The following is a 15,192-nucleotide window of genomic DNA, read 5'->3' on the forward strand; positions in this document are numbered from 1 at the left end:
AAAAAAAAGAATGCATTTGGATTGAAGAAGTTCATAAAGTTAGCCTCGGCTTAGCAGGAAGGACTGGATTGGGGTGAGGAGTGAGAGGCCACTCCTGCAGCTGCTGGCTGTGTCTCGTCACTCTGGGTGTCAGTTTCTCCATGTTTAAAGAAATGTGGACCATGAGATCGCCAAAGCCCTTCAGACTAAGTCTGCTAGAATGAATGAATTCCAGTACAAGTTCTCTGCTTCAAGAACATAGACGTGACGTTCTGACAAGTGGGGGTGTGACCAGAGGCATCTGCAGGCAGATGGGTCTCTGGGGGAGACTGTTTGTAGAGGGGAAGGAGCCGTGTTTTAAGCTGAGGCGAGCTTGCTGGTTTGGTCATGGAGTTCCTTGGAACCACATGTAAGCTCCAACACTTCAGGTACCGTTGACACGCCAAGCCAGGTAGAAGCTATCCTCAGTACAAGGGAAGTGTCTGTTGACAGTAAGATGACCTTCCCGGCTTTCTAAAAAGACCATTCTCCATGAGATGCTCTTTGTTTCTTGAGAATGAAATGAAAGCTCCTCATCACTGGGACTAATTATCTGAAGATTCTGTAAAAATAAAGTGAGCTGTCTAAGTATGACTGCAGCCATTAATGATTGAGACTTAGGCGGCCAGGCGACTAACAAAGCTGCCAGCTGCACTGAAGGTGAACTGGGCTTATCTGGGGTCTGGTTCAAGTAAACTTTTTTTGGGGTATAATACCATTCTACCCTTTGGGGTACTGACCCTTGTTTTATGAAGCAAATGTTGCCTTGCATGTATGGGTCACCTTGCTTGGGTACAGGGTGATTGACTTGATGGACAGAGGACCTGGCTCTTTGTTCCACTCTGTCCAGCTTGAGAGGGAAACTGGCTTTGGGCTGTGCGGTCAGCACTGGAGGCGGGCACTGCAGTGAGAAGTGGCTGATCTCAACAGGATAGGCTGTGCGTTGTTTTTTTTTTTTTTTTCCTGCTTTGTATTTCCCCCCAAAGCCTTAAAGTTGTGGGTCAGAAATGATGTAGACTTGAGGGATTTCAGAATTTGGTTTTAAGAATTTGTGGACAGGCTGGGGGCCTTGGGGCTGGGAACTGGACCCTCAGTTCCACTTGGCCACCTTGTGTTCTCTGGGAAGGATATTTTCAATTTCCTAGGTTGTGTTCACAGGAAGATCCTCAGCATCAGTTTGTTTCACAAGAAAATTGGTTAACAGTGAATAAAGTTTGAATGTGAAATCCTTGTATAGTTTTTGAATCGAAAGGCAGTTTTTATTCCTGAAAGGCATATGCTTGATTTTACATTTGGTAGGTAATCAGGCCAAATGACTCAGTAGACTTAGCTAGTCTTCTTGGACCTAAGGACAGTTTTGAATCTGCTTTGTAATGCGGCATTGATTTCTTGCATTTTTCTCCCTTGCTCCAGGTGGTTCGTACTGAGAAGAACAGTTTGAACAATCGATTCTTGCCCTGGAATGAGATTGAAACCGAGGCCATCCTGTCCATTGATGATGATGCTCACCTCCGCCACGATGAAATCATGTTTGGGTTTCGGTGAGGACTTTTTCAGTCAAGAACACTTGAGTGTGCAAGTGATAGAAAACAATAACTCAGGCCTGGATTAGGGAGCAAAATGGGAGAAAACAATAACTCAGGCCTGGATTAGGGAGCAAAATGGGTTTCTTGGTGACAGTGACAGAGAAGCCCTCAGAGGTAGAAAGGCTAGGTCAGCCAGGGCTGTCCAGGACCCTGGTGCTGGAGGATTCTACTTCTTGTCCTCTCCTGCTCTGCTCTCACATAGGTTCTTCCCTGAGGCTAGGGAGGTGGGATTCATTGATTGGCTGGACCAGGGTTTCGCACCTGCTCCTGGAGCTGCAGGTATATCATCCTTGACCTCAAACCCTGTAGGCTTAGAGTAGAAGCAAAGTGTATTCTCTCAAAAATATTCAGAGCTTGGTGTCATCAAAGGAATGGGGACCAACTCCCAGGCAGGTAGAGGAGTGAGAGGCCAGCTCCTGCAGCTGCTGGCTAGGTGTCGTCACTCTGGATGTCAGTTTCTCCGTGTTTAAAGGAACATGTGGACCATGTGATCCCCAAGGGCCTTCAGGCTAAGTCTGCTAGAATGAATGAGTTCCATCATGAATTGTTCTTTGGTGTTGTGTATCTTTGTTCTTTTGTGTTGCTGTGTGTTGAAGCAGTACAGAATCCTGGGCCTGGGAAGAGCGGGTGGGACACAAAGATGCAGTAGGAAAATGGGGGAGGAGGAGAAGGTGGCGGTGATGGTACTTGACATCTGTGGTGCCCATGTTGTGTGTCTTTTCGCTTGCTTGATGGTAGCCCTTGAAGCACAAAGTTTTGCATTTTGCTGAAGTCCAGTTTAGCTTTGTTTTCTTTGTTCTTTGGTGTTGTATTTTAGAAAACACTCAGTTTATTTGTTAAAAGGAGGAGAGATTTTTCACATTTTTCAAGGTGCCAGTCTATGGTGACGTGGCTGAGCCTGTGGAGAGGCAGAACATCCTGGAGGGAGGGGTGCAGTGGAGCAAAGCTGCTCACCTCATGGCAGCCCAGAAGCAACAGGGGGGCCCATGCATTTCATTTATTGTTATAAATTATTATATTTTACCAAAATATTAGTTCACAATACATGGGAAAAATTAGTTGGGTGCTTCAGATAGTTTGAGAAGCTCTGGAGTGGGCTTGCTTGGGGGTCTCCTGCAAATTAAGTTTGGATTGTGGACAAAGCTCTTTCTTTGCAGCTGCGCTTCCATTCTGTGTGCTGGAGGCCCCTCTCCCACCCTTGCTCACCCTCGGGTGCACCCCCACCCCCCCACTCGCTCACCCTCAGGTTTCTTGGCAGATGGAAGCAGCAACTTTATCGCTCTGTGTTTTACATCTGTGTATGAAGAACAACTCCACACATTTCTGACACATTAGAACATCTATTCTTTTCTCTCCTCAACAACCTCTCTCATTTCCTTTGGCCTCTTACTAGATTATTGAAGCAAGTCTGTTGCTGGCTGTGACTTAAAAAAAAAAATTCCTGCTAACTGGGTGTGTTCCTTTGTACACAAAAATAAATAGCTGCTTGTCCACCTGTCTGTATGAAAGACAAAGCCACATAACCATTCCAGAAATGGCCTATTGCTATCCAGATGTTGTCCTAGGTGGTGGGGAGAGGGAGTGTATTTTTTACATGGCATGATGCAGTTTAGAGCCTTCTGAGGGCCTTGGGGCTGTGAACAGAGCCATGGGTGTTAACAGGAGAACCGACTGTCACCCCTCCCTCCCAAGAATGATTTAGATAAGGAGGCTCAGCTTTGATGAGTTTGAATTTTATTAAGAAACTGGTTGGCTGACTTCTGTAGCTTCTGATTTAGGAGAACTTTTGACCTTTTTCCATGCCATTTCTCAGCAGATTTCCAAGTGGCGAGAAAAATAACAGGAAGCCTTTTAATGATCTCTTAATAGTCATTTGAAATTTGAGGCTTAGCCTCAGGTAGTGGAACTGGTGAGTTGTGTTTGATGTTCCACCTGACCTCCTCCCGCCCTGATCTTTCCTCATCTCTTTGGGCATCCCTTGATCTAAAAGCTTTTCCTTATTAACCTCCTCAGTTTACTTTTTTCACCTGAGAATGAAACAGACTTAGGTATGAAAGGAAAGGGACCATATAAGAACCCTTCCCTCTGGCAAAAGATGGGTCCTGACCTACTCAGATTTCTGCAGCCAGCGAGGAGGCAGATGGGGTCAGGGTGGAGAAGATGTCCATGGAGTGACCAGGGCAGCGTCTGCAGTTCTCTGACGTGTGTACGCAAAGGTGTACTCTGTGATTCCACTTCAGTGAGGCACCCGGAACAGTCAGATCCATAGAGACTGGTAGAGTGGTGAGTTCCTGGGCCTGGGGAGGACATAGTTAGGGAGTGGTACTGGGGAGTTAGTGTTTGAGGGGATAAAGTTTAATTTGGGGAAACTGAAAGTTCTGGAGGTAGGTGGTGGTGATGGTTGCACAACAGTGCAGATATCTTTAATGCCACTGAACTACACGTCCTTAAAAAGGCAAACTTTCTGTGTGTATATTTTGTCATAATCAAGAAATTATCAGTTGTCTAGGGGCTGGGTTGTGGCTCAGAGCTTTAGAGGGCTTGCCTGGCATTCATGAGGCACTGAGTTCAATCCTCAGCACCACATAAAGTAAGATAAAAACATTGTATCCACCTGTAACTAAATTTCTTTCTTTTTTTTAATTTATTTCTTCAGTTGTCTTAAAAACCCTACACATGAAGGTATTGGGATAGAAGTTGTGATTCGTCATCTGTTGGACTAGATCAGTTGCCTTCAACCTTATTGGGAGAGGAGCTCTTTGGAAGTGGAGTCTTTTGGTTCAGGAATCAGATTCTTGTCAGGGGCAGGGGTGTTTCTCAGGCAGCTTGATTCTCCTAAAGACCTTCTAGGTCCTGTTGGGTTCGGTGGAGCTGATGTCTTTCACTCTCTTGATTTCAGCCTGTGAATCTTGGGACTGGTTTTATTTATTCTACTTTGCCTATAAATTTGGAAATGATACAAAAATTTCTCTTGAAACTTATCAAACATACTGAAACAGTGAATTCTCAATTTACTTCTCGGATGTAATGGAACCTTTCATTTACATGGGTCTGCAAAGCACTTCTCACTATTCAGGTTTCGCTCAGCCCCGTTCAGTTTAGGAATCAGACTGTGCATTGGAGTCTCTTGGGTCAGACCAGTGGCCTCCACACATTCCCCATGACATTCCCCATGATGTGCCCTCTGAGAGAAAGAAGAGAATACACACACACAGACAACAGAGCGTGTGTGCCCTGCTGAGCTCGGGCATGGTGCTCGTTAAAAGGAAGCCTTTTAAAAGAAATTAAATTAAATTAAAATAAATAAATATGGATCTCTTCTTCCTGCTGCTTAGTAGATTGCTGTACATACAACATCCCGGAGACCCACTCCCACTCAGCACTGGAGAAATGCTGGCTGCCAGAAACTAGTGGCGTAATAAGCAGTGCTTATTAAGGAGGCAGCGCACGATGTGGTTTATATCCTCTTATTCTGTGTGGCTTGTGATTTGTTAAAACAAACACACACACACACACACACACACACACACACACACACACACAGAGCCTGAGGAGTCAGAGGGCCTGCAAGGTAAAGGCACTCCTTTTAAGTGCTCCTGATGGCCCAAGAGCTGTGTACTCAGGTGTGTGTGCACTTGTGTTTTTGAGGGTGTGGAGAGAAGCACGGGACCGCATCGTGGGCTTCCCTGGCCGGTACCATGCGTGGGACATCCCTCACCAGTCCTGGCTCTACAACTCCAACTACTCCTGTGAGCTGTCCATGGTGCTGACAGGTGCTGCCTTCTTCCACAAGGTGAGACAAGCTGGTTACAGTGGCATGCTCTTAGTAGCTGTTGAGTCTTTGGTAGTGAAATGCTGTCTTTACATCAGCTCTTCTCCTGCTTCTTCTGTGGTAGAGATAGGTCATTCCTGTTTTTAAAGACTCCAGTTATGCTTAGTGAAACTGTGGAGTAAAAAGTTAGGATGAAGGCTGCCTGTGCGGTTGCATGAGGCTGTGAAGGCCAGTTTCCCTGCAGGGTTTGGCCCTCCTCTGTATTAATGGAAGGCACTGGGCCAGAGGGGCTGTCAGACCTTCCAGCATCAGCATCGCCGTCCCACCCAGGCCCAGCATCAGCAGGCTAAACCTGGTGCTCTTCTGACTCAGAGTAACCACTACTGTCCCCAGCCCACTGTGAATCTCTGTGGGGGCCCTGCCAATTCTGCCTGAGTCCTCAGCTTGTCACTTTCTCCACTCATATCCCAGTTTTCACTGAACACCCAAAGTGTGAGTCCTTCAGTTACTGTACCTCCCCCGTATTATTAGCGCTGTATTGTGCTGGTTTTGCTCCCGACTCATCTTCCTTCTGTTCCTCTTCTATAAAGTAGTCACTGGCCTCTTGTGGCCACATGTGGCTACTGAACATTTGAGAAGTGACTGGTCAGAGTTGAGATGTGCTCTAAGAGTCAAGTACACACCAGGTCTGAATGTAAGTACTTAATGTATGAAGTTCATTCCTAAAGTTTGCCCTGGTGTTTCCAAACTCTGGTGGATCTGGACAAGATTGCAAGTGTGGTGAGAGGGGTAGAGTGTTGGACAGCAGGTGGTCAAGAAACCACCTCTAACGAGTGCTCATCTCAGGAGCCACTGCTTAGTGTCTGCTCATTCATACCTTGAGAATTTATTTGTTTGCTGATAAATCTTCCTTCTCAAACTGATTGCTTTTTAAAAATAATGGTCATATCCCTTTATTTTAAATAAATAAATAGTTTTCTGAATGAAGCTTACTGTTTTTTCTATTTGAAAATCTAGAGCAAAATTTACAAACTCATAGCCATGGAACTCCACTTGGCTCACAGAAATGCTTTTGCTCCCCCAGTGTTACCCACTTTCACCTTTTAAAAATCAGAATATTTTGTAAAAAAAAAATCTGGATTGTGATAAAAATGGAGGCCAACATATTACCAAAAGCAATATGCAGATTTAATGCAATCCCCATCAAGATACCAATGACATTTTTCAGACCTAGAAAAAAGTCTTAAATATTCATTTGAAAGAATAAGAGACCCAGAATAGTCAAAGCAATTCTAAGCCAAAAAAGCAGTGCTGATGGCACACAATACCTGACTTCAAATTCGACTACAGAGTTACAGCAACAAAAACTGTGTGGTCCTGGCATAAAACAGACATAGACCAAAGGTACAGACTGCAAGACATGGGGACGAACCACACAGACATGGTCATGTGATCCTTGACAAAGGTGCCAGAAACACGCCCTGGAGAAAAGATACCCTTTTTAACAAATGTGCTGGGCCAACTGGTTATCCACATGTAGAAGGAGGGGACTAGACCCTTTCCCCCAGCCTGCACAAAAATCAACTCCAAATGCATCAAAGCCTCGGATTAGACCAGAAACTATGCAACACCTTGAAGAAAATGTAGGGTCAACACTTCAGCATGTAGCAATGACTTTCTCAATAGGACCCCTAGGGCTCAGGAAATAATGCCAAGAGTTAATAAATGGATGGCATCAAATTATAAAGCTTCTGCACAGCAAAGGAAACGATTAGGAATGTGAAGAGAACCTACAGAATGGGAGAAAGTCATCACTAGCTCCTCTTCAGTCAGAGGATTAATAGCTAGAATAAATAAAGAACTCAAATAACCCAATTAATAGATGGGCAAATAAATTAAACAATTCAAAAGAAGAAATACAAATAGATAACAAATATAGGAAAAAATGTTCAACATCATTAGCAATAAGGCAGATGCAAATTTCCCTACACTGAGATTTTTGTCTTACACCAGTCAGAATGGCAGTCGACAAGATCACAGATAATAAATGCTGGAGAGAATGTGGAGAAAAAAGGAACACTTTATACTTTTGGTGGGATTGTAAATTAGTACGACCACTATGGAAATCAGTATGGAGGTTCCTCAAAAGACCAGGTGTGGAACCATAAACCTAGCTATACTGCTTCTTGGTAATTTTCCCGAAAAATTAAAGTCATCACACTACAGTAATAAATCCATACCCATGTTTATAGCAGCACAATTCACAACAGCCAAACTGTGGAGCCAGCCTAGGTGTCCATCAGTGGATGAATGGACAAAGAAAATGTGGTGTGTATACCCAGTGGAGTTTTATTCAGCCATAAAGAAGAATGAAATTGTGGCACTTTCCAAGAAAATGTCTGAAACTAGAGACCATTATATTAAGTGAAGTAAATCAAACTCGGGTCAAGGGAAGTATTTCTCATATGTGGAAGCTAAAGAGAAAGAAGGAAGATAAAGGCAGATGTCATGGAAATCAAAGGGAAGCAATAGAGGGAAAAGACTAGGGGGTGGAAGGGAAGTGCTGGGGAGTGATATTGTCCGAACTGTATTGTTACAATGTGTACGTGTATGCATATATAATGAGTCGGTTGTTACGCACAACCATAATGCACCAATAAAAAAATAAAAAGAATGGGGGGAAAAGGGCCCTAAATGTAAACTGTGGACTTTGGGTGATTATGATGTGTCGACGTAGGGTTACTGATCATAACAAATGTGCCACTCTGACGGGGGATGGAAATGGAGAGGGCAGGGAATATGTGGAAAATCTCTACTTTGTTCACAATTTTGTGGTGAACCTAAAACTGCTCTAAAAAAATAAAGTCTCATTAAAAAAAAGAGGCACTTGTTATATTCATCTTCAAACATCAAATTGTAAATGTCAAAAAATAATCCTTAGGTTTCTTAGGTTTCCAATGATGAGTTTTTCCTCCCTTTAAATTTTGAGACAGGGTCTCATTAAGTTTCCAATGAAATGGCATTGCTTAGAGTGTTTCTTATGAGATAATAAACTTGCTGCCTGTTACCTGAACATTCTTTCAGCCCTCAAAAGTTGACATTTTTTATAATTTTCTATTTTGTCATGTCCCCTAGACGTTCTTTATCTAACAAGAAAATTGTGCTGAATCAAACAGTTGATCTGTGAGGGCATTAAAAAAAAAAAAAAAAAAAAAAAAAAGGAGGCCAGGCCCTCAGTGTTCCTGCTTCACAGCAGTTGGCTGGAGCTTTGTGACCACAGCTCTCTGTGGATGGGTCTTACATGCATGAACCTGACCTGCCATTTCCACTCTTCTTAAGTGACATTTTAAAGAAATGCATTTATGTAGCTGAGTGTGGTGGCACTGCTTTTAATCCCAGCTTCTTGGGAGGCTGAGGCAGGGTGAATTGCAAGTTTGAGACCAGTCTGGACAACTTAATGAGACCCTGTCTCAAAATAAAATTTAAAGAAAAGGGAGGAAAAACTCATCAAAGGACTTTGGATGTAGTTCAGGCCTAGCATGAGTGAGTCCCTGGATTTGGCCTCCAGTAGTACAGAAACAAAAATCCAAAAGCAAAAGTCGCCCGCTTGCCTTTGCCCTTGAAAGAAAGTAAATTGGTCATTCCAAATGTACCACAGTCAAGTTTTTTGATCATAAATGCCTAATAAAGATTTTGAACATGTAGCTAACATTTGTTTGTTTGCTTTTTGGTACTGGGGGTTTAACTCAGGGGCACTTTACCACTGATCTTCATACCCAGCCCTTTGAAGGTGAGCCAGGTTCTCACCTAGTGCTCAGGCTGACTCCTGCCTCAGTTTCCCAGGGATCTGGATTACAGGAGCATGCCACGGTGCCTGGCTCTCCTCTGAGTGGGAAGGGAAGCAGTTGGAGGGTGTGGAGTAAAGGCAGGATAGGTTTGGAGTTGGACTTCTGTTTAAACACCCCCCGTGTGCTGTGCGGGAAATAGCATGCAGGGAAGAGACACTGCAGCAGGGAGACCCTGGGTATGCCAGGCAGGAGGTGGTAATAGCTGGGAGCAGAGAGCAGCTGGTGGCCATGGTGAGGAGGAATCTGAGGCCAGAGAGACTGAATGTCTCATGGTTCTGTGATTTCTTGAGAACTGAGAAGATAACCAGTCTTTCTCCCCTCATTATTTCTTATCACCACTGTCATAGGTAGAATATTGTTCAAATGAACCGGTGTCTGGATAGGTTTTACAAAGCTTTGTTATTGATTTCAACATTGCTGAAATACCAATGAAATCACATGATGGGAGTTCGGTTTCTCAAAAGGGGGAACAACAGTAGTTTGAGTGGGGTGATCCTTTACTGCAGATTTGTGTTGAAAGGTAGTTAGCAACCCTGGCCCAACTCTCCAGGTGCCAGTAGTGCTTCCCAGTTATTGCCACATCCCAAACACCTCCACACACTTTCAGCCAGCCCTTAGATCCATGCGTAGTTTTGCTGAAAGCCAAAGAACTGTGTCCTCTAACAGAGTATGTGATTCCCTTTTTTCTCCTGACAGTATTATGCCTACCTGTATTCTTATGTGATGCCCCAGGCCATCCGAGATATGGTGGACGAATACATCAACTGTGAGGACATTGCCATGAACTTCCTTGTTTCCCACATCACTCGGAAGCCCCCCATCAAGGTGAGGCCCCACTACCTTTGGGACTGTGCATGCACACAAACTTAATTCATTTGTTTGGCTACACTGCAATCCATAAGGGTGTTGTGCCTGAGTCCCCTTGTAAAGTGGGTAATGACCACTTGACTGCAGGATTAGAGTTGATACTACAGGGCTCTTTACTCCTGAGGTCGATGGATACTCCGAGGGCTTGGAACTTGGTGGAAAGGATGTTGCGGGTTTATTTTCACTCATCTATAACTGAAATTTAGTATTTCCTTCAGTTATAAAGTAGGCAACGATTCCTAAGGATAGTGTGTGTGTGTATGCTATAACTGGTCTGTGACCAGAAGAAATCACATATTTTCATATCAGATTTGCTGCAATTTCTTAAATTAGGCTTTCAGTCCATCACTGCTTTGAATTTGTGGTAGTTTTTAACTCTTCCTTACATTTGGTTATTTAAGGTGTTAACAAAACAGCTATGTACATTACTGTATTTCAATATGATTTGTTTCTTTTGTAATCCCATGTAGTTTATTTTTTTCATTTAAAATCATTCAGGAATCCACAGGCTTTACCAAGTTGCCAAATAGGAGGGTGGGGACATGTGGGGTGGGTGTGTCCGTCAAACAAAAAACCAAGGAGTTATGCGTCAACACACAGAAACCTCTAAGAAGTGCATGGCACATAAGTAGGTACTATATAAGTTATTTGCTCAAAAGCAGTAAACTCAAAATTCTGGAAATTTGCATTCTGATTTTTGTTCTGGAGTTGCTGATCAGGCTTGGACTAGATAAGCCAACTTCACATTCAGCACACAGAAAACTTGGTTCCATCCCTTTTCCCATCACTGCAGGCTCAGGCAACAAAGCACCCCAGTAAGGGTTAGGACACAGGTTTCCTTCGTGGGTGTGGTGCTGTGAGTAAATGATATCGTGTGCATATTTCATTCTTGCATTTCAAAGGTAATTTCTGGATTAAGTATCTGCCAGCATGTTCTAATAACTTAAATCGTATATTTAGGGGTAAACAGTGTGGTAACTAGAGGACATTCATTCAATACAACAAAGTATAACAAAGATGGAGAGAAATGCATTTGGGAGCCTCATGCATCCAGTTTCACTAAGCAAATCTTTTTTTTTCCTAATCTTGTTTATTTTTATGTGGTGCTGAGGAGTGAACCTAATGCCTCACATGTGCAAGGCAAGCCCTCTACCACAGAGCTACAGCCCCAGCCCCACTAAGCAAATCTTTTGCCATGTATTTCCCATGGTTATTCCTTAACTCCTGATCACCTTGTAGTTTTTTCTGTTGCTGAGACTTGTGGTAAAGCCTCACAAAAGAACACTTAGTAAACTCATGTATCAAATAGTTGATTTAAAAAAAAAAAATCTGGATCATGATCACAGCTACACAAACAAAAGCAACACATTTTCCAAGTATAGTGGCAGATCCAGTATTAAACAGTGAAAGGCATACTTCTTTATAATCTTTAAGGTAGAGAGGCAGAGGTCTCAAAGAAATTAACGACTGGGGAAAATTTCCTATTCTTCACTTGTTCCTTTCTTCAGTGGCTGGACTTCAGTCAAGATGTACACTTCTATTCCTGCCTCTGTAGGACATCAGATGGCATTATCCTTGAAATTTTGGAAATATCTGAGTGATTAGGTATGAAACTGTAACGGCAATCACCTGAGCACTGGCAGACATGTTTGTCTACTATGTTATTAGGCCAGTGTTTCCTTAGCTAAGCCATTTTTTTTTAAAGATAGAGGAGGGAGAGAGAGAAAATTTTTAATATTTATTTTAGTTTTCGGCGGACACGACATCTTTGTTTGTATGTGGTGCTGAGGATCGAACCCGGGCCGCACGCATGCCAGGCGAGCGCGCTACCGCTTGAGCCACATCCTCAGCCCTAGCTAAGCCATCTTTTTGGTGTAGAGTGAGAGAAATAATTGGGCATGGTATACATAACACTCTGTATGTGTGTGTCTGTGTCTGTGTGTGTCTGTGTGTTTGTGTCTGGTGCTTGACCCCAGGCCCTTACACATGATTGGTAAACACAAAGCTACATTCTCAACCTTTTAATTTTATGTTGAGACAGGGTTTTACTAAGTTACCCAGGCTGGCCTTGAGCTTGTGATCCTCTTGCCTCAGCCTCCTGAGTAGCTGGGATTACAGGTGTGTGCCATTGCACCTGGCTGGATGCAACTCTTACCAAGTGAAAACTTAAAAAAAAAAAAAAAATTGGTGAATTTTGTCAATCATACTGAAATATAAGAACAATTCTAGATTGATACTACTTTTCTCTGGGTGGCGGGTGGGGACTGAACTCAGGGGCACTTAACCACTGAGGCCTCTCCCCCCTATTTTTGTATTTTATTTAGAGACGGGATCTCACTGAGTTGCTTAGCACCTCACTAAATTGATGAGACTGGCAATTTAGTGATTTCCCCTTCTCTTTTCATCATATTTTCACTGTCATAATGTTCTTTCCTTGTTTGAAATAGGATGATCAGCTGCTTCCTTGTTTGAGTTAGGTTTGACTGATTTAGCAGTGTTCTTTCAATAATGTTCAGTGTCTTAACAATATTGACTTAAAGAAAAAGGAATTAATATATTACTTGGAATAATCTATTACTTTTGCAAGGAGGGGAAAGATGTAGTATGGAGATATGCTTCCTTAGGAATAAAGGATTAAAATCTTAGAAACCACTGAGAACAAGGGGAAGCTTCAGTATGAAGGACTAGAAGGGAGGCAGGGGAGCTTCAGCCCATTCTCTGTTCTCAGTGGTCCTAGTTTTCAGCATCTACTAAGGATTTTCCTTACCATTACTGAGTACAGCAAGAACATTTCCACAGGACTGAATATAAATGATCAAACTTGGGTTTATATTAATTTCCTATACATATATGTGTGTGCATATATGACATACATATGTGTGCATATATGACATATATATGTGTATGTATCCAAAAATATATTGGGGATACAGTGTCATTGTTTTTACTGATGGGTTACATCATTTAAGACAGGTAGAAACTACTGCATCAGTAAAAACAGCAGTTAAAAACTTTAAAAAAAAGATTTTAATATTTATTTTTTAGTTATAGTTGGATACAATACCTCGAACCCAGGGCCTTGCATGTGCTAGGCAAGAGCCCTACTGCTGAGCCACAACCCCAGCCCCCCAGCAGTTATAAAATCTTGTTGTTGAATGGAGTGATTTGCAGGTTAGAGGACTTCCTCCAAGGTTGGATTCTGGTGTCTGGGATGAGGAGGAACAGTTCAGGTTCAGTGAGAGCAGAGTGGAATGTTGGCCAGATATTCTCTGATATGTGGATGCTAACCCATAACAAAGGAAGGGTGGGGAGGGGAAGAGTAGAAGTCCAATGGATTAGACAAAGAGAAATGAAGTGTGTGTTGTGGGGGGGGGGGATAGGAAGGACAGTAGAATTGGGATTGTGTGCCATGAAAATCTGCATTTGTTTCTTCCTGTGCCTGGGGTCACTGCCTATTAGAAGCCTGTCTAAATTATATTAGCATATTGAGGCTTTGCAGGACACACAAGTAGCATAAATTCTAGCCTCAGCTCTGTGTGTGACATTCTTGAGGTGACTTTCCCTTCACCATCTTGTGCTCCTCTGATCCTCCCTGTGTATTTATGATATCTGATCTCCCACCTTTCTTTTCCTTTTTTTTTTCTAGCTTCCACATGTAAGGAGAAAACATTTGATCTTTGATTTTTCTGAGTCTCTTATTTCATGAGCATGATGTTTTCCAGTTCCATAAATCGACATATAGTATTTTATAATCATTTAACTACTTCCCATTTGTTGGGTACTTTTCCAGTATTTTGCTATTAAAAACTAACATTTGCTATGCAACCAAGATAAATACTGAAAGTAGAATTACCGAGGCAAATAACACTAAATATTGTAATGTCTTTGATATCTGTTAAGCTCAGGTCATTTGGAAAGTATGCCTTACTAATGTTTTAAATATGCACATGGTGGGAAAGAGCCCTGAGCTCATGTCCTGGCTTCCGACTTTTTCTGTGTGAGTGGGGCCATTGGTTCTGCGTGTCACTGGAAATGGCGTTGGGTTGGCAGAGCTGCCAGGTTCCTATCAACCTGAGCATTATGATTCTTACGCTGTGTTTTCTTCCCTGCTCCCAGGTGACATCACGATGGACTTTCCGATGCCCAGGATGCCCTCAGGCCCTGTCACATGATGATTCCCACTTTCATGAGCGCCACAAGTGTATCAACTTCTTTGTCAAGGTGTACGGTTACATGCCCCTCCTATATACTCAGTTCAGGGTGGACTCTGTGCTGTTCAAGACCCGCCTGCCCCATGACAAGACCAAGTGCTTCAAGTTCATCTAGGGGCATTGCAGGTTTTGGGGAGAGGAAGGGGAGAGTGAGGGAGATGGCTCCCAAGGTTCCCAAGGTGTTAAGGACCTTGGGGACATCCACTGGGTGGGTGGCCCAGACCCTCTGCTGGGAGAGGCAGCGGGAATAGTGGAAAGGAAATAGCTGCCTTTTTCTTGAAGTCGGCCACACTGGGCCTGGAATCCTGGTCATCAGACCTGGGGTTTCCACACAGGGCACTGACTGATAGCACACACTGAGGACCATGGGGACTCTGGAGAGTCACTCACTAGTTCAAAAGCCCAGGACAGCTGGTTTGTGGTTTTTAAATTCAATAACAACTATTATTATTATTTAAAAAGAGAAAGTTTCAGATCTGCCACTCAAGGCTTATTTATATATGTGTGCATATATACACTTATATGTGTATGTACATATGTATGCACACACATACATATACCTATATATATATATATATATATATATATATATATATATATATATATATATTGGTGGGAGGAGTCTGAAATTTTTGCCCCTCTCTCTGTGGGAGGGTCCTACCAGACTCCTTGTGTTCTGCAATTTGGAGGAAATGGATTCTGGCCTTGTTACCTGGCTTATCCTTTACCTCTCCCATGCCCCAGGGACATCTGAGTGCAGAAAAAAGAAAGGGATGGACTTGGCCTTCTTACCAGGCCTTGGACAAGACTGGATCTGTGGTCTGTTCCTGACCCTTTCTTTTGCCAGCTGTTGATCTGTAATCAGCTTCTCCTCCTGTTCCTCCTCCAGG

The 15,192-nt window shown here is 43.1% G+C and overlaps 1 protein-coding gene across 5 annotated transcripts in view; it reads left to right on the forward strand.

The window, feature by feature from the left end:
- EXTL3 (exostosin like glycosyltransferase 3) overlaps positions 1–14,882 on the forward strand; it is a 113,491-nt gene extending 98,609 nt beyond the window's left edge. For all 5 annotated transcript variants that reach the window (XM_081269232.1, XM_081269234.1, XM_081269235.1 and 2 more), the window contains 4 exons: positions 1,432–1,559; positions 5,253–5,397; positions 9,921–10,049; positions 14,208–14,882. In XM_081269232.1, the coding sequence (XP_081125358.1) occupies positions 1,432–1,559; positions 5,253–5,397; positions 9,921–10,049; positions 14,208–14,417 (612 nt within the window). In that variant the 3' untranslated portion in view covers positions 14,418–14,882. The remainder of the gene's footprint in view (positions 1–1,431; positions 1,560–5,252; positions 5,398–9,920; positions 10,050–14,207) is intronic.
- The last annotated feature ends 310 nt before the right edge of the window (positions 14,883–15,192 follow it).

The sequence above is a fragment of the Spermophilus citellus genome, assembly GCF_964194105.1.
Source record: "Spermophilus citellus genome assembly, chromosome: 16".
NCBI lineage: Eukaryota > Metazoa > Chordata > Mammalia > Rodentia > Sciuridae > Spermophilus > Spermophilus citellus.